This window comes from Candoia aspera, chromosome 7, assembly GCF_035149785.1.
Source record: "Candoia aspera isolate rCanAsp1 chromosome 7, rCanAsp1.hap2, whole genome shotgun sequence".
NCBI lineage: Eukaryota > Metazoa > Chordata > Lepidosauria > Squamata > Boidae > Candoia > Candoia aspera.
Genome location: NC_086159.1, coordinates 2,568,140 through 2,584,058, shown reverse-complemented (window position 1 = coordinate 2,584,058; position 15,919 = coordinate 2,568,140). Strand labels below are relative to the sequence as shown.

The following is a 15,919-nucleotide window of genomic DNA, read 5'->3' as shown; positions in this document are numbered from 1 at the left end:
GACCTCCCTAGTCAGGAATGCTATGCACTGACTTAATGGTCTTTTTGGCTCCGCACCAAGAGATTTACTCAATTAATAGGTTGATTTTTAACACATTGCTGTTTAGAAGCCTCCTATTTAAGGTGTTGCTTTTGTTTCGATGTTCTGCATTGTAATTCCTGTTGTGTTATGTACATTGATTGAGAATTTATGTCATTTTCATCTGTTCTAAGCAGCAATGGGCATTACATAAATATGCAAACAAATAACAATGGCATTCCCCAACATCTGCTCTGCAAACATCTGGTATGCAAAACCCCCAAAGAGGGAGCTTAAAGCCATCCAGTACCAGCTGACTTCATCCCAAACTCTTCCACAGCTGTCTTTACACCCGTCAGTTATACCAGGATTCCTCAACCTTGGCAACTCTAAGCTGTGCGGACTTCAACTCCCAGAATTCCCCAGCCAGCAAAGCTGGGGGACAGTCAAGAGCAATATCTAATTCATTCCCATAAAAATATACCTCTCTTAGTCCTACATACAGATAGTCCTCATTTAACGACACTGATTGTGGCCAGAAACTCCATTGTTAAGCGATGCGGTCATAAGTTGAAAAACCATGTGACTGCATTGCTTAGCTACAGCAGTTCCAGCAGTCCCAGTTGCCGTTGTTCAATGAGAACTGCATGGTCGTTAAGCAAGGACCTCACATTATTGCAACTTCTGACTTCCTGCCAGCTTCCCTGTTGACTTTCCTTGTGGGAAGCTGGCAGGGAAGGGTGCAAATCATGATCACGTGACAGCGGGGAAGCTGCTGCAGCAGCCGTAAGTATGAGGTCTGGTCATAACTACCATTTGTTCAGCGCTGTTGTAAGTTCGAACGGTAGCTGAATGAGTGGTTGTTAAACAAGGACTACTTGTACGTTGCCACATCCAACCTTCTCAAAATTAACCTGGCCAGAAAGGCGTCAGTGCAATCCAGTAGCCACGAACCTTAAGGAGGGCTGTGTCTTTACTTCCCACCATGTTTTCATAAAGGTGTGCTTGTATCTAGAAGAGGAACAAAAACCCACTGAGAAATTGCATTCTAGCAGGAAGAAACACCACTAAAATTGCTTTATTTCTCCTTTTCCTCCCCCTCACTTTGTTTTTTTTTTTCTGTCTGGTCGTTCTAAGATAGCAAGACCAAGCCAAAGAACTGCCTTGTCATTTGTTGTTGTTCTTATTATTAACCCCAATCAATGCACCAGAGGATAAAGGCCTCTTCGCTGAAGGTCATGGACTACCGTATCATTGACCACCCTGGTCCAGTGCAGGTTGACGGATGGGTGTTTTCCCATTCCTTAGTCTGGGCTGAGAAAGAGGGACTGGCCCAAGGTCACCAGGGCACCTCTGTGGATGAGGGGGAACTAGGACCTTGGTTGTGTCATTTGCAGTCCAGCATCTTCACCACCACACCATGCTGGCTTTTGGGCTGAGAGGGGGGGACTGGCCCGAAATCACTCTGTGAACCTCTGTGCCTAACGATGTGCATCGCACATAAAAAATGGACAGACCACACCATCCCAACCGCCACCTTGACTTTTTTGATAAGCACCCCTGTCTCTGCAGAAGGGAGCACACACAGCCACTTTGCTGGTTCCAATGGAAGGGATGGTCTGTGCCCACAAACAGTCCTGCCTGGAGCACCAGTAAAATGGGTGTAAATGCATAATTGGCTGGAGGAATCACAGGAAAGCCTTCAAAGCAACAATGCCAAGTGTTCCAGAGGATGTGTTAATGTGTGCCCATCCTCCGGAACACTTGGCATTGTTGCTTTGAAGGCTTTCCTGTGATTCCTCCAGCCAATTATGCATTTACACCCATTTTACTGGTGCTCCAGGCAAGACTGTTTGTGGGCACAGACCATCCCTTCCATTGGAATGTGCTTTGCAAATGTCATACATGCTCTAAGTGGTTATATTATGTTCTACAGTTTTGCCTATTTTGTGCAGCAACCCTGGAGAATCTTAACAAGGAAATCATCAAAAGAATTAAATTGCTTAACTCAGAACCAGCCAAGAATTTTGGGGAGAAAGTCTTTCAACTCTAGTTAAGAATGTTACAATAATCCTTTGATTCAATTCCATCATACACATCTCATGCTATGGGGACAGAAAATCCTAATATCATTAAGGTTCACATCTGTAATTCTGACCTGTGACATTTGCTAAGTGAGATGTAAATATAATGCTTAGAGCCTAAGTTTAGTTAAGTTTAGCTCAAATGCCTCTTAAAAAATATAATTTAAAATTTAAGAAACGGTATCACAGTCTTCATGATTACCTGTTGCTTTTCCAGATGTTCCTCCACCAACTTATAAATGTAAAACAACACACATCCATTTAATGCCACCAGTTTTACCTGTGGATTGCCAGATTTTGGTAAGGCTACATCTCTCGTCCTTAGCCAGTATAACCAGTGATCAGGGATGCTGGATTCCCAGTGTGAGTGGGGGGGGGGGGGCAAGGTAAAGAAAAACCCCTGTATGTGCCTCAAACTCATGAAAAGGGAAATATGCCACCGGACCCTGAACTCGTGGGGTGGAGGATATGGGTGTCAGATAAAGTTATTTAGGTTAGAAATTTGTAGTTAATTGTGTATAAACTGCTGGCTGGCGCCAGCAAAGATATGCTTAAGTAGGATGAGACCCTGAAACAAGTAGGTGATAAGAGTTGCAGGAACATCCTGCTGACATGTAAATCTAGCAATTAAGAATACTTGGAAAACAGGAAGATTGTGAGCTGAGCCCTCGGAAGAGGGGGAGGACAGTTAGGGTATAAAGATAAGTTATGTTTTTGTGTTTGTGTGTGCTTCTCGAGAGAGGAGGGCACCCGCTGTTGCAACTGCGTACAATAAACCCTCTTTCTCTGACTTCATCAAACGTTGTGATTGGTCTTCATTCTGGGATCTCGTTGTCCCGCTGACACCAGGTATGCTGCACTACAGAACCCAAGAGTAGAAACTACTGCATGGTCTTTAGAAGACAGTTGACTTGATTATCTTGATTATGGGTGCTTGGGAACACTTTAAATATCTGAAGCGTTGCACTGAATCTCTGCCACCCCCGCACTGAAACAAAACGTAGGAGCCACTTACTTGGAGTTCACTAATATTCTGGGACAGCTCCTCCATCTTCTTCTGGAGACCATCTGAATCAAGGGCATTTCTAATATTCTGATTTAAAGGACATACTTGTTAATATTGATTTCTCCTGCATTCTTCTGCTACTAATTCTCATTCCATCGGATGAAAAAGAATTTGCTTTAGAAATTCTTCCACAAAAGAAGGGACTTTGGGATATATTCTCGTGGGTGGAGTGAAGAGAATGTAGAATCCAAGGGCCAAGAGGTATGTGTGAACGTTCTGTCTGCCACCGTACAACCATCTCTGATATTCTGCAGCTTCCCTGGCTTCCCACACTTTTATTCAATCCCAAGGGAAGACCTCATTATTAAACTCCTGACGTGAGTCTTCTTCTGACTGGGAAGTGTGGGCAGCCAAGGAGGCTTCATTGAAATATTATGGAACACACACACACACACACACACATCAATTGCACAGCCACCTCCAACAATTAGATGAACTCAAGAACACCAGCAAGGGGATGCCACCACTAATAGGAAACCCTGCCCTTGGGAAATTCTTGGGGAATTTCTTCATCCCCTGGAGAAATTTGGGGAAATTATCTACTTAATTGTTCTGCCCATAAATTTGGCACAGAACACTGAAAGGCCATCTGTGTCCATCACTATTCAATTCTTGATATTATTGCGCAGCAAAAAATTATCATCGTATGGCTCAGCCAAAGAGTTTTCACACCCATTCTTACCTCCTCTTGCAGAGAAGAGATCTTAAGAATGAGAGATTGATTCTCTTTTTCCTGATGAGAAAGAGTGGGGAGGAGAAGCAATCAGCATACTTGCAGACAGCATACACAACTACCAAATCAATACTTGCCACTTTATCTTAAGATAAATTAGTTTTGACCCAGAGGCTGATCACTCAAAAGTTTCCTTCCTTTTCTGCATCCATTTGAAAATACTTGTTCCAAAATGAATACATCTATACATTTTTTCCAACTGAGACACTGTTATATTCAATTTTATCCACCCAATTGATTTTTGCAAACCATTTCCCCCAAAATAATGCATGATTATTTTCAGCAATACATTTTATATTTTTCCCCTGCCGCACAAATTTAGATATATCCTTTTGCCGCTGTTTAAATGGTGCATCAGTTGTCCAAATAGGTGTTGTCTGATATATTTTATGATACTGAAAGATGAATAAAGGAAGAATTCATTACAAAATTTGGAGATAGATACATTTCAAAGACTTAGCTGAACTGGTGTATTGGTTTTAAAATGCAGACTGAACAACTGTGTTCTTTAAATTTGGCTCCTTAGTTTGTATTTTAATTTTTAAAAAACCCTGGCTTCTACAATTTCAACAGATATTGCCTACTTTTTAAAACAATTATCATAGGGTTCTGAATCAGGCCTACTGAAACCCCAAAAAACATCCTTGTCTCCCCCAAATTTTAATTTTTTTTATATACAGTACATACACAAACAATTTTGTTCGTTTATTAGTTTTAAGGCTGCCTGACTCAAGAGTAACTCTGGGAGGCTTACATAGGAAAAGAGTAAAACCAATAATTAACAGAAGAAACCATGGATGTTCGGACAAGACGGACTAGTTCTACTGCAAAAACACACCCAACAGGGGTTCCACAGTCACCCTACCCCAAGGCCTGGAAGAGCAGCCAAGTTTTTGAAGACATCCAGAAGACCATCAGGGTAGGAGCCATCCATATAACTGGGGGGATATTATTTCTGCAACAAAGGAGGCATCATCTCTAGGTTCCAAGAGTTAATCAATGGTACCCAAAGTGCAGCGATTCTGCCCAATCTTACTGGATGGGCAGAAACCATGGGTCACCGGTGGCCACTCAAACAGCGTGGGCTTTATGGGGGATAATCGGCACCTTGAATTGGACCTGGAAGCTCACTGGCAGTTGCGGTGTGTTGAGCAGTGATATCACACGGGTGTAACAAGAAGTGCCCATCACTCGTGATTTTGGTGATCTTGCATGAAATGTAGCACATAAAGTGGGAGGAATTGGGCTACGTCAAAAGAAGAGGAACTGTGCTCTAGACCACACCAAGTGCCCAACTCCTAATGTACTTTTCCAATCAGGAAGACCAGAAGTCTAATTACAATTAAAGCAGGCATTTTTCAGGAACTTGAGCTGTATGTCCCAACTTACATTCTGCACTCGCTTCCTGCACCAGAAAACTGCAACACAGCTTGGATTTTGATGGCCAAAGTTAGCCTCCAAATCACAAATGTCAACTTACGAGCTGTTTACTCTGGGCTGACATCATCTGCCTCTTTTCTTCAGAAGTACTGAGAGTGTTCCTCACGTCTTCCAATTCCTCTTTTAGTGTTTTCACTTGACTTGCAGACTGCTGGAAACTAAAAAGCGGAAACCAAAAAGAGCATTTGTGGCAGTCGAGGAATCCTGTGAGGTTTTTTTTCCAATATTTCTTTGCAGATTTTTTTTTAATTGTTAGCTTTTATGACATGTTTTTTATTGTACGCCATCCAGAATCACGTTCTGTGAGATGGGTGGCTATATAAATACGATATATAAATAAATATAGTTTTATTACAGATATAGTGAAACTCAACACACCAAAATAACAATGATACAAAAGTGGCATACAGTAAACAAAACCTACAGTACATAGAGTGATTAAAATGAACTAAAAATTAAAAGTCTATATAATAATATATGACTGGCTCAAACCTTTAACATATAGAAAAGTATTTCTCTATCTTCTCATTTTTACACCATAAAGACATTTCAGAATTGAACAACGACCACAACTCTTGAACCCGGTCTTTCTGCCTACACAGAGTAATTCTCTTAGCAGAACCAGAGACTTGTTAGAGCCAGAGCTCTTGATAAAGTGCCAGGTTCCATATTTTGAAGTACAATTCAGCATCTCATTTGCATCTTTAATTATTACATTTTCCTCCACAGGTATATTAACGTACGCAATGACTTCAAGAAAAAGATATAACAGAGCCCAACCAGATCATATGAGTCAGAGAGAAATCTTATGGCCATTGAAAATTTAGGGAATTTTAAGTTCCCTAAAAATTCAGTGTTGAACAAGAGTTTATTGGCGTGCTAAGACTGTGAATCCTCATTTTATACTAGACCTTGATTAAACCTCATATTGACACCAGTTTCCAATGATCACCTCTCCAAAGAAACTAAACTCTGGGTTAAGTCGGTGCATGCCAAGATTCATCATCTCTTTCTATGCATGGAAGATTAGTATCTGCAGAGGACAACTAAGCTCAACTCTGCAGATGTTCGTCCTGTAAACATGGGTGGCTATGATAAACATGATGGAGGGAGACTTTACAGAGACACCCCCACTTTCTTTATATACAGTAGAGAATGGGTTTCTCAACCAGGGTTCCATGGATCCCTAGGGTTCCATGAGAGGTCACCAAGGGTTCCCTGGGAGATCACATTTTATTTAAAAAATTATTTCAAATTCAGGCAACTTCATGTGAAAGAGGTAAGTATCATCCTTTATTTTAGTTTAAGAACATCGTTAATACATATGTACAGGCCTACCCATGAAACTGATATAATAATTTGGTAACATCTGGCCTTTATTTGAGCCTGAATGTGCAGGGGTTCCCCGAGGCCTGAAAAATATTTCAAGGGTTCCTGCAGGGTCAAAAGGTTGAGAAAGGTTGATATAGAGGAACAACAAATCTTACAACCCCCCCAACAGGACTATCTCCTTCATTTAATTCCAAAGCACTGCACCTTTTTATCTGATTCCGCAGTTCTCCACTGTCTTCTATCAGTCTATTATTGGTCTCCTCCATGGCATCCAGTGCCAGCTTCAACTGGGCATTTTCCTCTTGAAGTTTTTGGTTGTTGAACTGAAGATCCGCTACACAAGTGATCAAGTCAGATGTTTCTCTGGATGGGTAAGGACAAGGAGGACAGTATCATTTGCCTCTTCTATTTCTCCATATTTTTAAAGGAGAAGACCAACAGCAGGATGGGTGTTTAATGCTAAGAAAAGTCTTCCCCATCCAAACCTTTTCTGGCCAAGCTCCCATCACCCAGGAACAACTCTAGCAAGAGCCCCCTTCTGGATCATACATGCAGCTATTTCTCTCCACTGGTAACCCAGATTGCCTCGTTTCTAAAAGTCTGTCCTGTGCAATCACTTGAGTGAACATTCCTAGCCACAAATATCTGCACACTGTAGCTTGCACATTCTCTGTTAGCTTTAGGGTGACAGCAGACAACTTTCTTGCTGTCAGAGACTATAAGCATTTTCTTGGATGCCAAGGACTGGAGAGCATGGTAAGTCTTAAGGCATCCATTTTGCCACAGATTGATTTGGGGAAAGGTTAGGGATCAGGGTTCAAAGGTGTGCCCCACAAAGCATTCATTTATCTCCTTAACTCCACCCCAAACTCTTATTCCATCAAGCACTGCCCTGTCCAGCATGATTCTACTCATCCATCTGAACATCACGAGACTTCCTAAGAGTAGTGGCCCCATGTGAGACGAGAGGCATGGGCTGGAAGGCAGGCTTTTCCAGTAGCAGCCTCTACACTATGGAACATGCTCCACAGGTATGTCTGGCCCAAATCCCCCTTGCATTTGAGGAGGTCTTAAGACCATTTTATTTCAGCAAACCTTTGATTCTTAGTATGAGTATTATACAATATCTGTGCTATTGTTGATTTTTTTTATTACTAGCATTACATTTTATGGGCTTAATTATGACTGCTGCTCTTCTGTGTTGGGTGCTACCCAAAGTCTATTGGACTGAGTGGTCTGCAAACATTGCAAGTAAATAGATACATTCCTTAGTTCCCCCTCAGGCTGGAAAGAAAATCTTGGTCTTACCAACAAAAGCTGTTCTGGGGTCATAGGTGGCCCATGGCTCACAGACACTCCCTGCTCTAGGGATCCTTCAGAAGGGGACATGGAACAGGTGGCCTCTCTATAATCATTTTCTGAAGACTATCAGAATCAGAAAAGTTGGAAAAGGCCATGTAAGCTGTTGAATTCTGCCCTTGCTCAAGGCTGTCCAACATTTGGGCTGTCCAAATCCTTTGGGCTGTCCAAATTAAAACATCCACAACAGATGGCTGCCCAACATCTGCCTGAACACACCCAACAAAGAGGAATCCACTGCCTCTCTGGGTTTTTGGTGGTTCCACTGCTGAACTGGCCTGACCATTAGGAAGCACTTCCCAACATCCAACTGCATTCTGTTTTCCAATCTCATACACCCATCGCTCTATATCCTGCCCTCTGGGACGACACAGAACAAGTTTAACCTCCTTCTGTGTGGCAGCCATTCAGACAGTCGAAGTGTCCTATCACGTCCTTCCAGTCTTCTAAAGACTCAGTACGCCATTTTTTCCTGCACAATTCCTACCACAGGTCTTAGTTTCCAGTTTCCTTTATTACCCATCTCGGAACCCGTCAGCTGCTGAACCAGTTAAAACAGGACTCACAAGTCTCCTCTTGACACATCACCACCAAGTGCTTCAAGGCTTCCAGAGGTTACATTCATCCTTTTTGCTGCAAAAAGAAGTTTTCTGTTGTAAGGCAAGGGACAAGCAAACTGTATACCATTCGATAAAGTATTTTAAGTGTTGTTGCCTCTACATCAGGGTTCCTCAACCTTGGCAACTCTAAGCTGTGCGGACTTCAACTCCCAGAATTCCCCAGAGTTGAAGTCCGCACAGCTTAGAGTTGCCAAGGTTGAGGAACCCTGCTCTACATGATTGGTATCACATGTTCACTTTTCTGACCTTCCTCATATTCCCCGAACTGGTAGTATCTTCTGCAAATGCTACAATCGCCCTCTAATGCTTCCTTTCCTCTCAGAATCCCACCAGCCGTTTCTTGCCACTCATTTTCTTTGCATCCCCGCCACTAATTCCCAACCGTTTTGTCCCATGTATTTGCAAGCCTTCTCCAAAGCTAGTTAATCCCATTCCTTTTCCAACTGTTCTTTATCAAACCTTGCAAACTGTATGCTTTGTTATCTCCTTGGTATTGAGCAGCCGTATCGAAGGGGTGTGAGAAAAAAATGACACACAAGTGGACTTTGATCCAGGACAGGGTGAGCCCTCAGCACGAAAGGCAGATGCGTTATCTTGGGACCGAACTGAGGATCCGACCAGAGCGAGATGGCTCATTCACCATCTCAGCACTGATAATCAAGTTTAACATGACAGGGGTAACGGATAGCATCTGAAGGAACAAAGGAAGCTGACAGAGTCTCAGTGCACTTAATTCTGGGCAGATCTGCCAACAGACAATTCTTTTGAGATGGCCTGGTTCCTTATTCCCATATGACTTAATTTTTTTTAAAAAAAATATTTATTTAATCAAAAAATGGGAAGCTGGCATGTTGCAGAGGAAGCTACCAACCGTTATCTGCAACCAAGTTTGCAATTGTGTTTACCTGCCCAGGAAATATTTCACCTGCCCATGTAAATATTTTAGTCGATCATTTAACATAGTTCCTTCACTTCTAGACAGCCTCGAAGTTCTCTTTAGCAAGATTTATTGTGATGAAAGGGGCAGGGGTATAAAAATTTCAGGAAATTTGAAAAAAAACTTTCAAAGAAGAACCTATATATCTCAGTATATAAGTTAAGAGAGACTTCTTAAGTCTTTTTTCACAACTTTACGCTACAGTGGAGGGAAGACAGCTCTCTTATTGATCTTGAGGAACTCTACAGCTGGCGGTTTACATAATCGTCACTGATAGTCTGAGAACCAAGTGAGACTTTTCCTACTGGACAGGAGGCATATGGCTTAACTTCTAGCACTTTTTAGGCATGTTATACACATTTCATCAAATTTAATTTTCCATAATACATACGTTATTACCCTAATTTGTATTTTTATTAATAATTTTGAATGCAGTTCAACAAATCTGATAAACACCTGTGAAAATATTTTCAGGGGTTGCCTCCCTGGTGGACAGCTCATTCCTGAAAAACAGAAGAAAGTGCAGTTCTTGATATCTGAATACAGGATAACAGAAATGGTTTCAATTAATGACAAGTTAAACCTTTTTGCATTTTTTCACTACTACCTTTTCCATCTTCATGATTTGTAGCCAGCTTTCAGTTTCATTACCTATATGATTATATAGCATGACGACACCAGAGTTCCTTATCAAAGACTCTTAAGTATATTTAGTCAGTCTGGAATAAAGGGATCTGTTTTTATGATGGATTGCTAACTAGTTGAAAAAACCGAAAGCAAAGAGCAGGAATAAATTAACAATTTTCTCAATGGAGAAAACCCAGATGTGGAATCCATCAAGGATCTGTTGGGGGACTGGTGCTTTTTAACTTGCTCATCAATGGAGAGTAAGCTAAGAGCTGGCCAAGACCAAGCATGATGTGAAACGATTCCAGAAGCCACAGCAGAGAGTTCCAAAAGGGGTTTTTTAAGCTGAGTGACCTCAGTTGAAGGACCTGAGGTTACTCAATGGAGTTAAGATCAATATATGGACTATCACGCCTTGCAACACAAAAACGTGGCAAGAACCACCAGTTACCAGTTTCTTTTGCAATCTTCAATCCATTCTTTCATGATGGCATGGTAGGTCTCCAAATCCATAGAGATATCCCTATGATCAGGATCAAGCATGTTGCATAACTCTTCAAGACCACTGTCTTCTGAACTCCGACTTGTTGTATACCTCAGGAAGTCAACTAATTTAGAAACAGCAACTTTGCCTAAGCATAACAACGAAAATGAACAGAGAGACATGTTCAAATAATGTTCATGATTCTGGTGTAGCTTCTTCTAAATTATGGATAGACAATTAGCACTCTGACTGCTAACATCAACCCTTGGAGTTCCCTTCAAGGCAAGTTGACAAATTTCAGCAACAAGACTCAGCCATTTGGAAGTCAATAGTGTACGACCTTTTCCTGCATTTATTTTTAAATGATACGTTGTGTTGCAGTGCGGCTGTCAATGCTGCTTTACCACTTCTAAAAGACCACCTTAGGCCTCCCTATTGTATCATTGCTCAACTCTCTATGATGGCTTTCAGCACTCAAATGAAAAAAAAAAAATCTACGACAGAACCCATGCTCTCAGGCACTAAAAACTGCCCACCTATACTATACCTGTTATAGATGCGAAAGCTACCCATAACCTATCAAGTTATATGGGCTTATCTGGGAAAAAAAATAGACAGCTTGGCTCTATCTAAAAAAGAAACTCTCAGTATAAGTATCTCAAGTTCAAAATGCTTTGTTTCAAACTGGCTAAATTCTATTCCACCCCTCCTGGAAGTGTCCAGTGAGGTCCCAACCATTCTGGACAGGCTCTAGGTTGAAACAGCCCCTCTGGTTGCCCAGAACTCTTCCTCCAAACTTGAGACAATGCTGCTTCAAGCTCAAAACACTTCTAATAAGGTGGTGTTGCTCAGGCGTCAAGTCGTGTCCGACCCTTCGTGACCCCATGGACCGTAGCACGCCAGGCCTTCCTGTCCTCCGCTGTCTCCCGGAGTTTGCTCAGGTTCACGTTCATTGCATGGGTGATGCTATCTAGCCATCTCCTCCTCTGCCGTCCCCTTCTCCTTTCGCCTTCGGTCTTTCCCAGCATCAGGGTCTTTTCCCATGAGTCCTCTCTTCACATTAGGTGGCCAAAGTATTTGAGCTTCAGCTTCAGGATCTGTCCTTCCAATGAACATTCAGGGCTGATTTCCTGTAGGGTTGGCTGATTTGACCTCCTTGCAGTCCAAGGGACTCTCAAGAGTCTTCTTCAGCACCACAGTTCAAAAGCATCAGTTCTTCGGCGCTCAGCCTTCCTTATTGTCCAACCCTCACAGCCATACATCACCACTGGGAAAACCATAGCTTTGATTATACGGGCCTTTGTCGGCAAGGTGATGTCTCTGCTTTTTAATACGCTGACTAGGTTTGCCAGAGCTTTCCTCCCAAGGAAGAAAGAGGAGTCTTTTAATTTCATGGCTGCAGTTACTGTCTACAGTAATCTTGGAGCCCAAGAAAATAAAATCTGTCACTACTTCCATTTCTTCCCCTTCTATTTGCCAGATGCCATGATCTTAGTTTTTTTTAATGCTGAGTTTCAAGCCAGCTTTTGCACTCTCCTCTTTCACCCTTACCAAGAGGCTCTTTAGCTCCTCTTCACTTTCTGCCATTAGGGTGGTATCGTCCGCATATCTGGTTGATATTTCTCCTGGCAATCTTAATTCTGGCTTGTGATTCATCCAGCCCGGCATTTCTCATGAAGTTCTCTGCATATAAGTTAAATAAGCAGGGTGACAATATACAGCCTTGTCGTACTCCTTTCCCAATTTTGAACCAATCGGTTGTTCCATGTCCGGTTCTAACTGTTGCTTCCTGGCCCACATACAGGTTTCTCAGGAGACAGGTAAGGTGGTCCAGTACTCCCATCTCTTTAAGAATTTGCCAGTTTGTTGTGATCCACACAATCACAGGCTTTAGCGTAGTCAATGAAGCAGAAGTCGATGTTTTTCTGGAACTCTCTTGCTTTCTCCACGATCCAGCGAATGTTGGCAATGTGATCTCTCGTTCCTCTGCCTCTTTGAAACCCAGCTTGTACCTCTGGTTGTTCTTGATTCACATACTGCTGAAGCCTAGCTTGTAGGATTTTGAGCGTAACCTTGTTAGCATGTGAAATAAGGGCAATTGTGCGGCAGTTTGAACGTTCTTTGGCATTGGCCTTCTTTGGAATTGGACCATAAACTGACCTCTTCCAATCCTGTGGCCGGTGCTGAGCTTTCCAAATTTGTTGGCCTATTGAGTGCAGCACCTTAACAGCATCACCTTTTAGGATTTTGAATAGCTCAGCTGGAATACCGTCACCTCCGTTGGCTTTGTTGTTAGTAATGCTTCCTAAGGCCCACTTGACTTCACTCTCTAGGATGTCCGGCTCAAGGTCAGTGACCACACCATCGTGGTCATCAGGGACATTAAGGTCTTTCTTGTACAGTTCTGTGTATTCTTGCCACCTCTTCTTAACCTCTTCTGCTTCTGTTAGGTCCCTGCCATTTTTGTCCTTTGTCGTAATAAGGTAGGAACCAGCTATTTAAAACTCAAAATAGGGTGTTTCATTTTGCACATCTCTAAATTTGAACAGGCTGTAGAGCAGAATGCCATCCCTTCGTGCTGGTCTTTGATGGCAGAAGACCAACGGGAGAGTCCTTTTTTCATTCTGATGTACAGAGAGGCAGAACAGACATCAGCAGGTGAAGTATCAAAGATGCTGACTTTCTATTTCAAAGCAGCCAAAAAGAACAATCTATCCTACTTTGGTTTTAGAACCTTTTTCAACATTCCTAGCAAGAGGAATAAGATCTTATTTTTCCCCTGAGCAATGATGAAATTTCAGTGTTAACATGTTTAGCAAGCTTAATGTTGTTTCCCCAAACTGGGCTCCTCTAAATGGGCTGGACAATAATTTCTAGGATACTGAGACTGGGCCAAGCTGATTTCCCCACCACCTCCTTGTTGTTGTTCTTTTAAAACTTCCATGAGGAAGCAGTAGTTAAGAAAAATTTGATTGGTGCCAATAAAAGCCCACCCACAGAAAAAAGATGGGGGTTTGTCGGTATTGTCGTTTTACAGAAAGGGTTGGGTGTTGGGAGACCAGACAACTTCCTCCTCTTTGGATGCAGTGGTTGTCATTCAAATTGACCCACTGTGTGCTTTTCAATTAAATCAGTAAAGGCAGAAAAATAATTACACTGTGGAGGCACGCAGAGATGACCTGGGAGAAAATATGCAGTGACCATTAGTAAAATGAATTTAGCCCAGGAAAACGAGAAAGTGTGAGAAAGAAATTCAAGATGGCTCTGCCTTGGTTCTCTTTGGTATAAGAAAGAAGAAAGAGGAAACGCTATCGGGTTTCCCAGGTTCTGTTACTAGAGCCTATAGCAACAAAACAGAGTCCTAATATTCCTCGTAGTATCTGTGGCTTGACCTCCAAGGGGAGACACACCGAGTCCCATAACATTCAGTTTAGCCCAGAGATAAAAGCAGCTCTCCAACAGGAACATGGGAAGCTGCTAGGCAACTGCACATCCGAATTGTTAGCATTAAGTAGCAGTAGCTCCAGAAGATTTCCAACTGGAATCTTTTCTAACCCTATCCAGGTCTACGGGGGGAGAAAATCTAGGATTTCCTACATGCAAATAACGTATATACCCTTCTGAGCTTTAGCCTGCCTACATGTCAAGTGTAAGTAGCCTCTTGAACCGTTCTTAAACTGTCCAACCGTCACATTACCTCTTCTTTCCACATCACATGCAGAAAACATAGTAGTCAATAGGTCTTCCTCACAAATCAGACTTATGTCAGAGCCTTCATCATCTCTGCTGTCCCTTGCCAGCCTCCATCCTATGAAGAGAAAGAACATTGGAAGCTAGTTTGTTTTTCCACATGTAGCTAGAATGGTTTTTAAACTGGCTCTCCTGCTCATTTTCTATGCCATATCTAAAATATATATATTTTTTTTAATGTTGAAGCAAAACAAGGCTGCTTCTCAAATTCAGCCCTTCACAATCCAACTTTTCCTTCCTTCTGTTCAGATTGTACATTTCTTACCTCTGCGATCAGGTTGAAAAACCATTTTGCCTTTGTGGACCACCACCTCAGGGTTAGTTTCCACAAACTGGCTGAAGTAACACGATAAAAACGCAGGATACATCATAAAAAGCAAAACCAGAAGTAAGGTAATATACAGCCAGCCTGTGTATCTCAGTCCTTACCTAAGGAGAACCTTTTGGCTGGAGGAGAACAAAAAGTGGGCTGTACAGTTTTGGGTCTCCGGGTGGATAAATCAGGACTTGATGTGAAATAGTTGCATTCCAGAGGCGACGGGACCTTTGGCTCAGTATCGGAGTTGCCGCAAAGATAATCAGAGGCTGACTCCCCGTGTTTAATGAGATAACTGTCCCCTTTCTGGTTCACCAAGACCCATGGTTTACTGAGCTTCTCTTTATTCCCACCCAGAGAAAAGGACTCGGAGCGAATATCGGAAATGCGTCGATGACGCGGTGTCTGCGTTATCACAGGGCCCGGAGAGAACAGATTGTCACTGGAAGGACTTAGCAAAGAGAGGTTGGCGCACAGGGCACTGTTGCTCTCACTGCTTTTCAATGTCCTTTTCTTCAAGATTTCCTCCAGGTTCTTCTTTGTGTTACTCTGTGGACTGTCAAAGTTCTTGGATTGGAATTTTGGAATCTGCAAGGCAGGATTTGAAGCTTGGTCCATCATACTGATAGCTTGGAGCTTCCGGCAAAGGCTGTCCACTGGATGATGGCGTTTCCCACAGCTATCTTTGGAAGACATCCTGCCCCTTGTCTGGGAAGTTATCTGAAAAAAAGGGAGATATAAATTCAAAAATGGTAGGCTGAATCTTCAGATACGCTTCGTTTATCCAACACTGGAGTTCAAGAACACGCAAAGTTGATTTTCAAAGGATGAGATGAATTGCCATTTTAACCATTTTCAGGCTTTAGGGTACAATAGGAACAATATAATTTAGCCAGAATGATCTCTGAAATTTATCAGCCCCCCCACACACACATTATGTCAACTTATATCCCATCATTCTAGCCATACAATTCAAGGCACTGGGTCTTTCAGATTCCAACACCTTATCACTGCATCCTCCATTTCACAAATAGAGGAGGGACATCCAGTAGAAACAAACCAGCACAAGCCAAAGGCCTCTGCAAGATCTGAAACTTTTGTCAAAATCACAGAAAGCAGCATCTCACCAGTCCGATGCAACCATCACCCATTT

At 42.3% G+C, this 15,919-nt stretch overlaps 1 protein-coding gene across 1 annotated transcript in view; it reads right to left on the bottom strand.

Annotated features, from left to right (window-relative positions):
- The window catches only part of IRAG2 (inositol 1,4,5-triphosphate receptor associated 2), a 59,974-nt gene extending 44,512 nt beyond the window's left edge, over positions 1-15,462 (bottom strand). Inside the window, exons 1-11 of the mRNA XM_063308792.1 lie at positions 14,874-15,462; positions 14,680-14,685; positions 14,398-14,508; positions 10,668-10,848; positions 9,271-9,302; positions 8,599-8,665; positions 6,878-7,036; positions 5,382-5,499; positions 3,851-3,901; positions 3,118-3,195; positions 973-1,029 (exon numbers count right to left, since the gene is read on the bottom strand). Of these exons, the coding sequence (XP_063164862.1) occupies positions 973-1,029; positions 3,118-3,195; positions 3,851-3,901; positions 5,382-5,499; positions 6,878-7,036; positions 8,599-8,665; positions 9,271-9,302; positions 10,668-10,848; positions 14,398-14,508; positions 14,680-14,685; positions 14,874-15,462 (1,449 nt within the window). The remainder of the gene's footprint in view (positions 1-972; positions 1,030-3,117; positions 3,196-3,850; positions 3,902-5,381; positions 5,500-6,877; positions 7,037-8,598; positions 8,666-9,270; positions 9,303-10,667; positions 10,849-14,397; positions 14,509-14,679; positions 14,686-14,873) is intronic.
- Between the last annotated feature and the right edge of the window lie 457 nt (positions 15,463-15,919).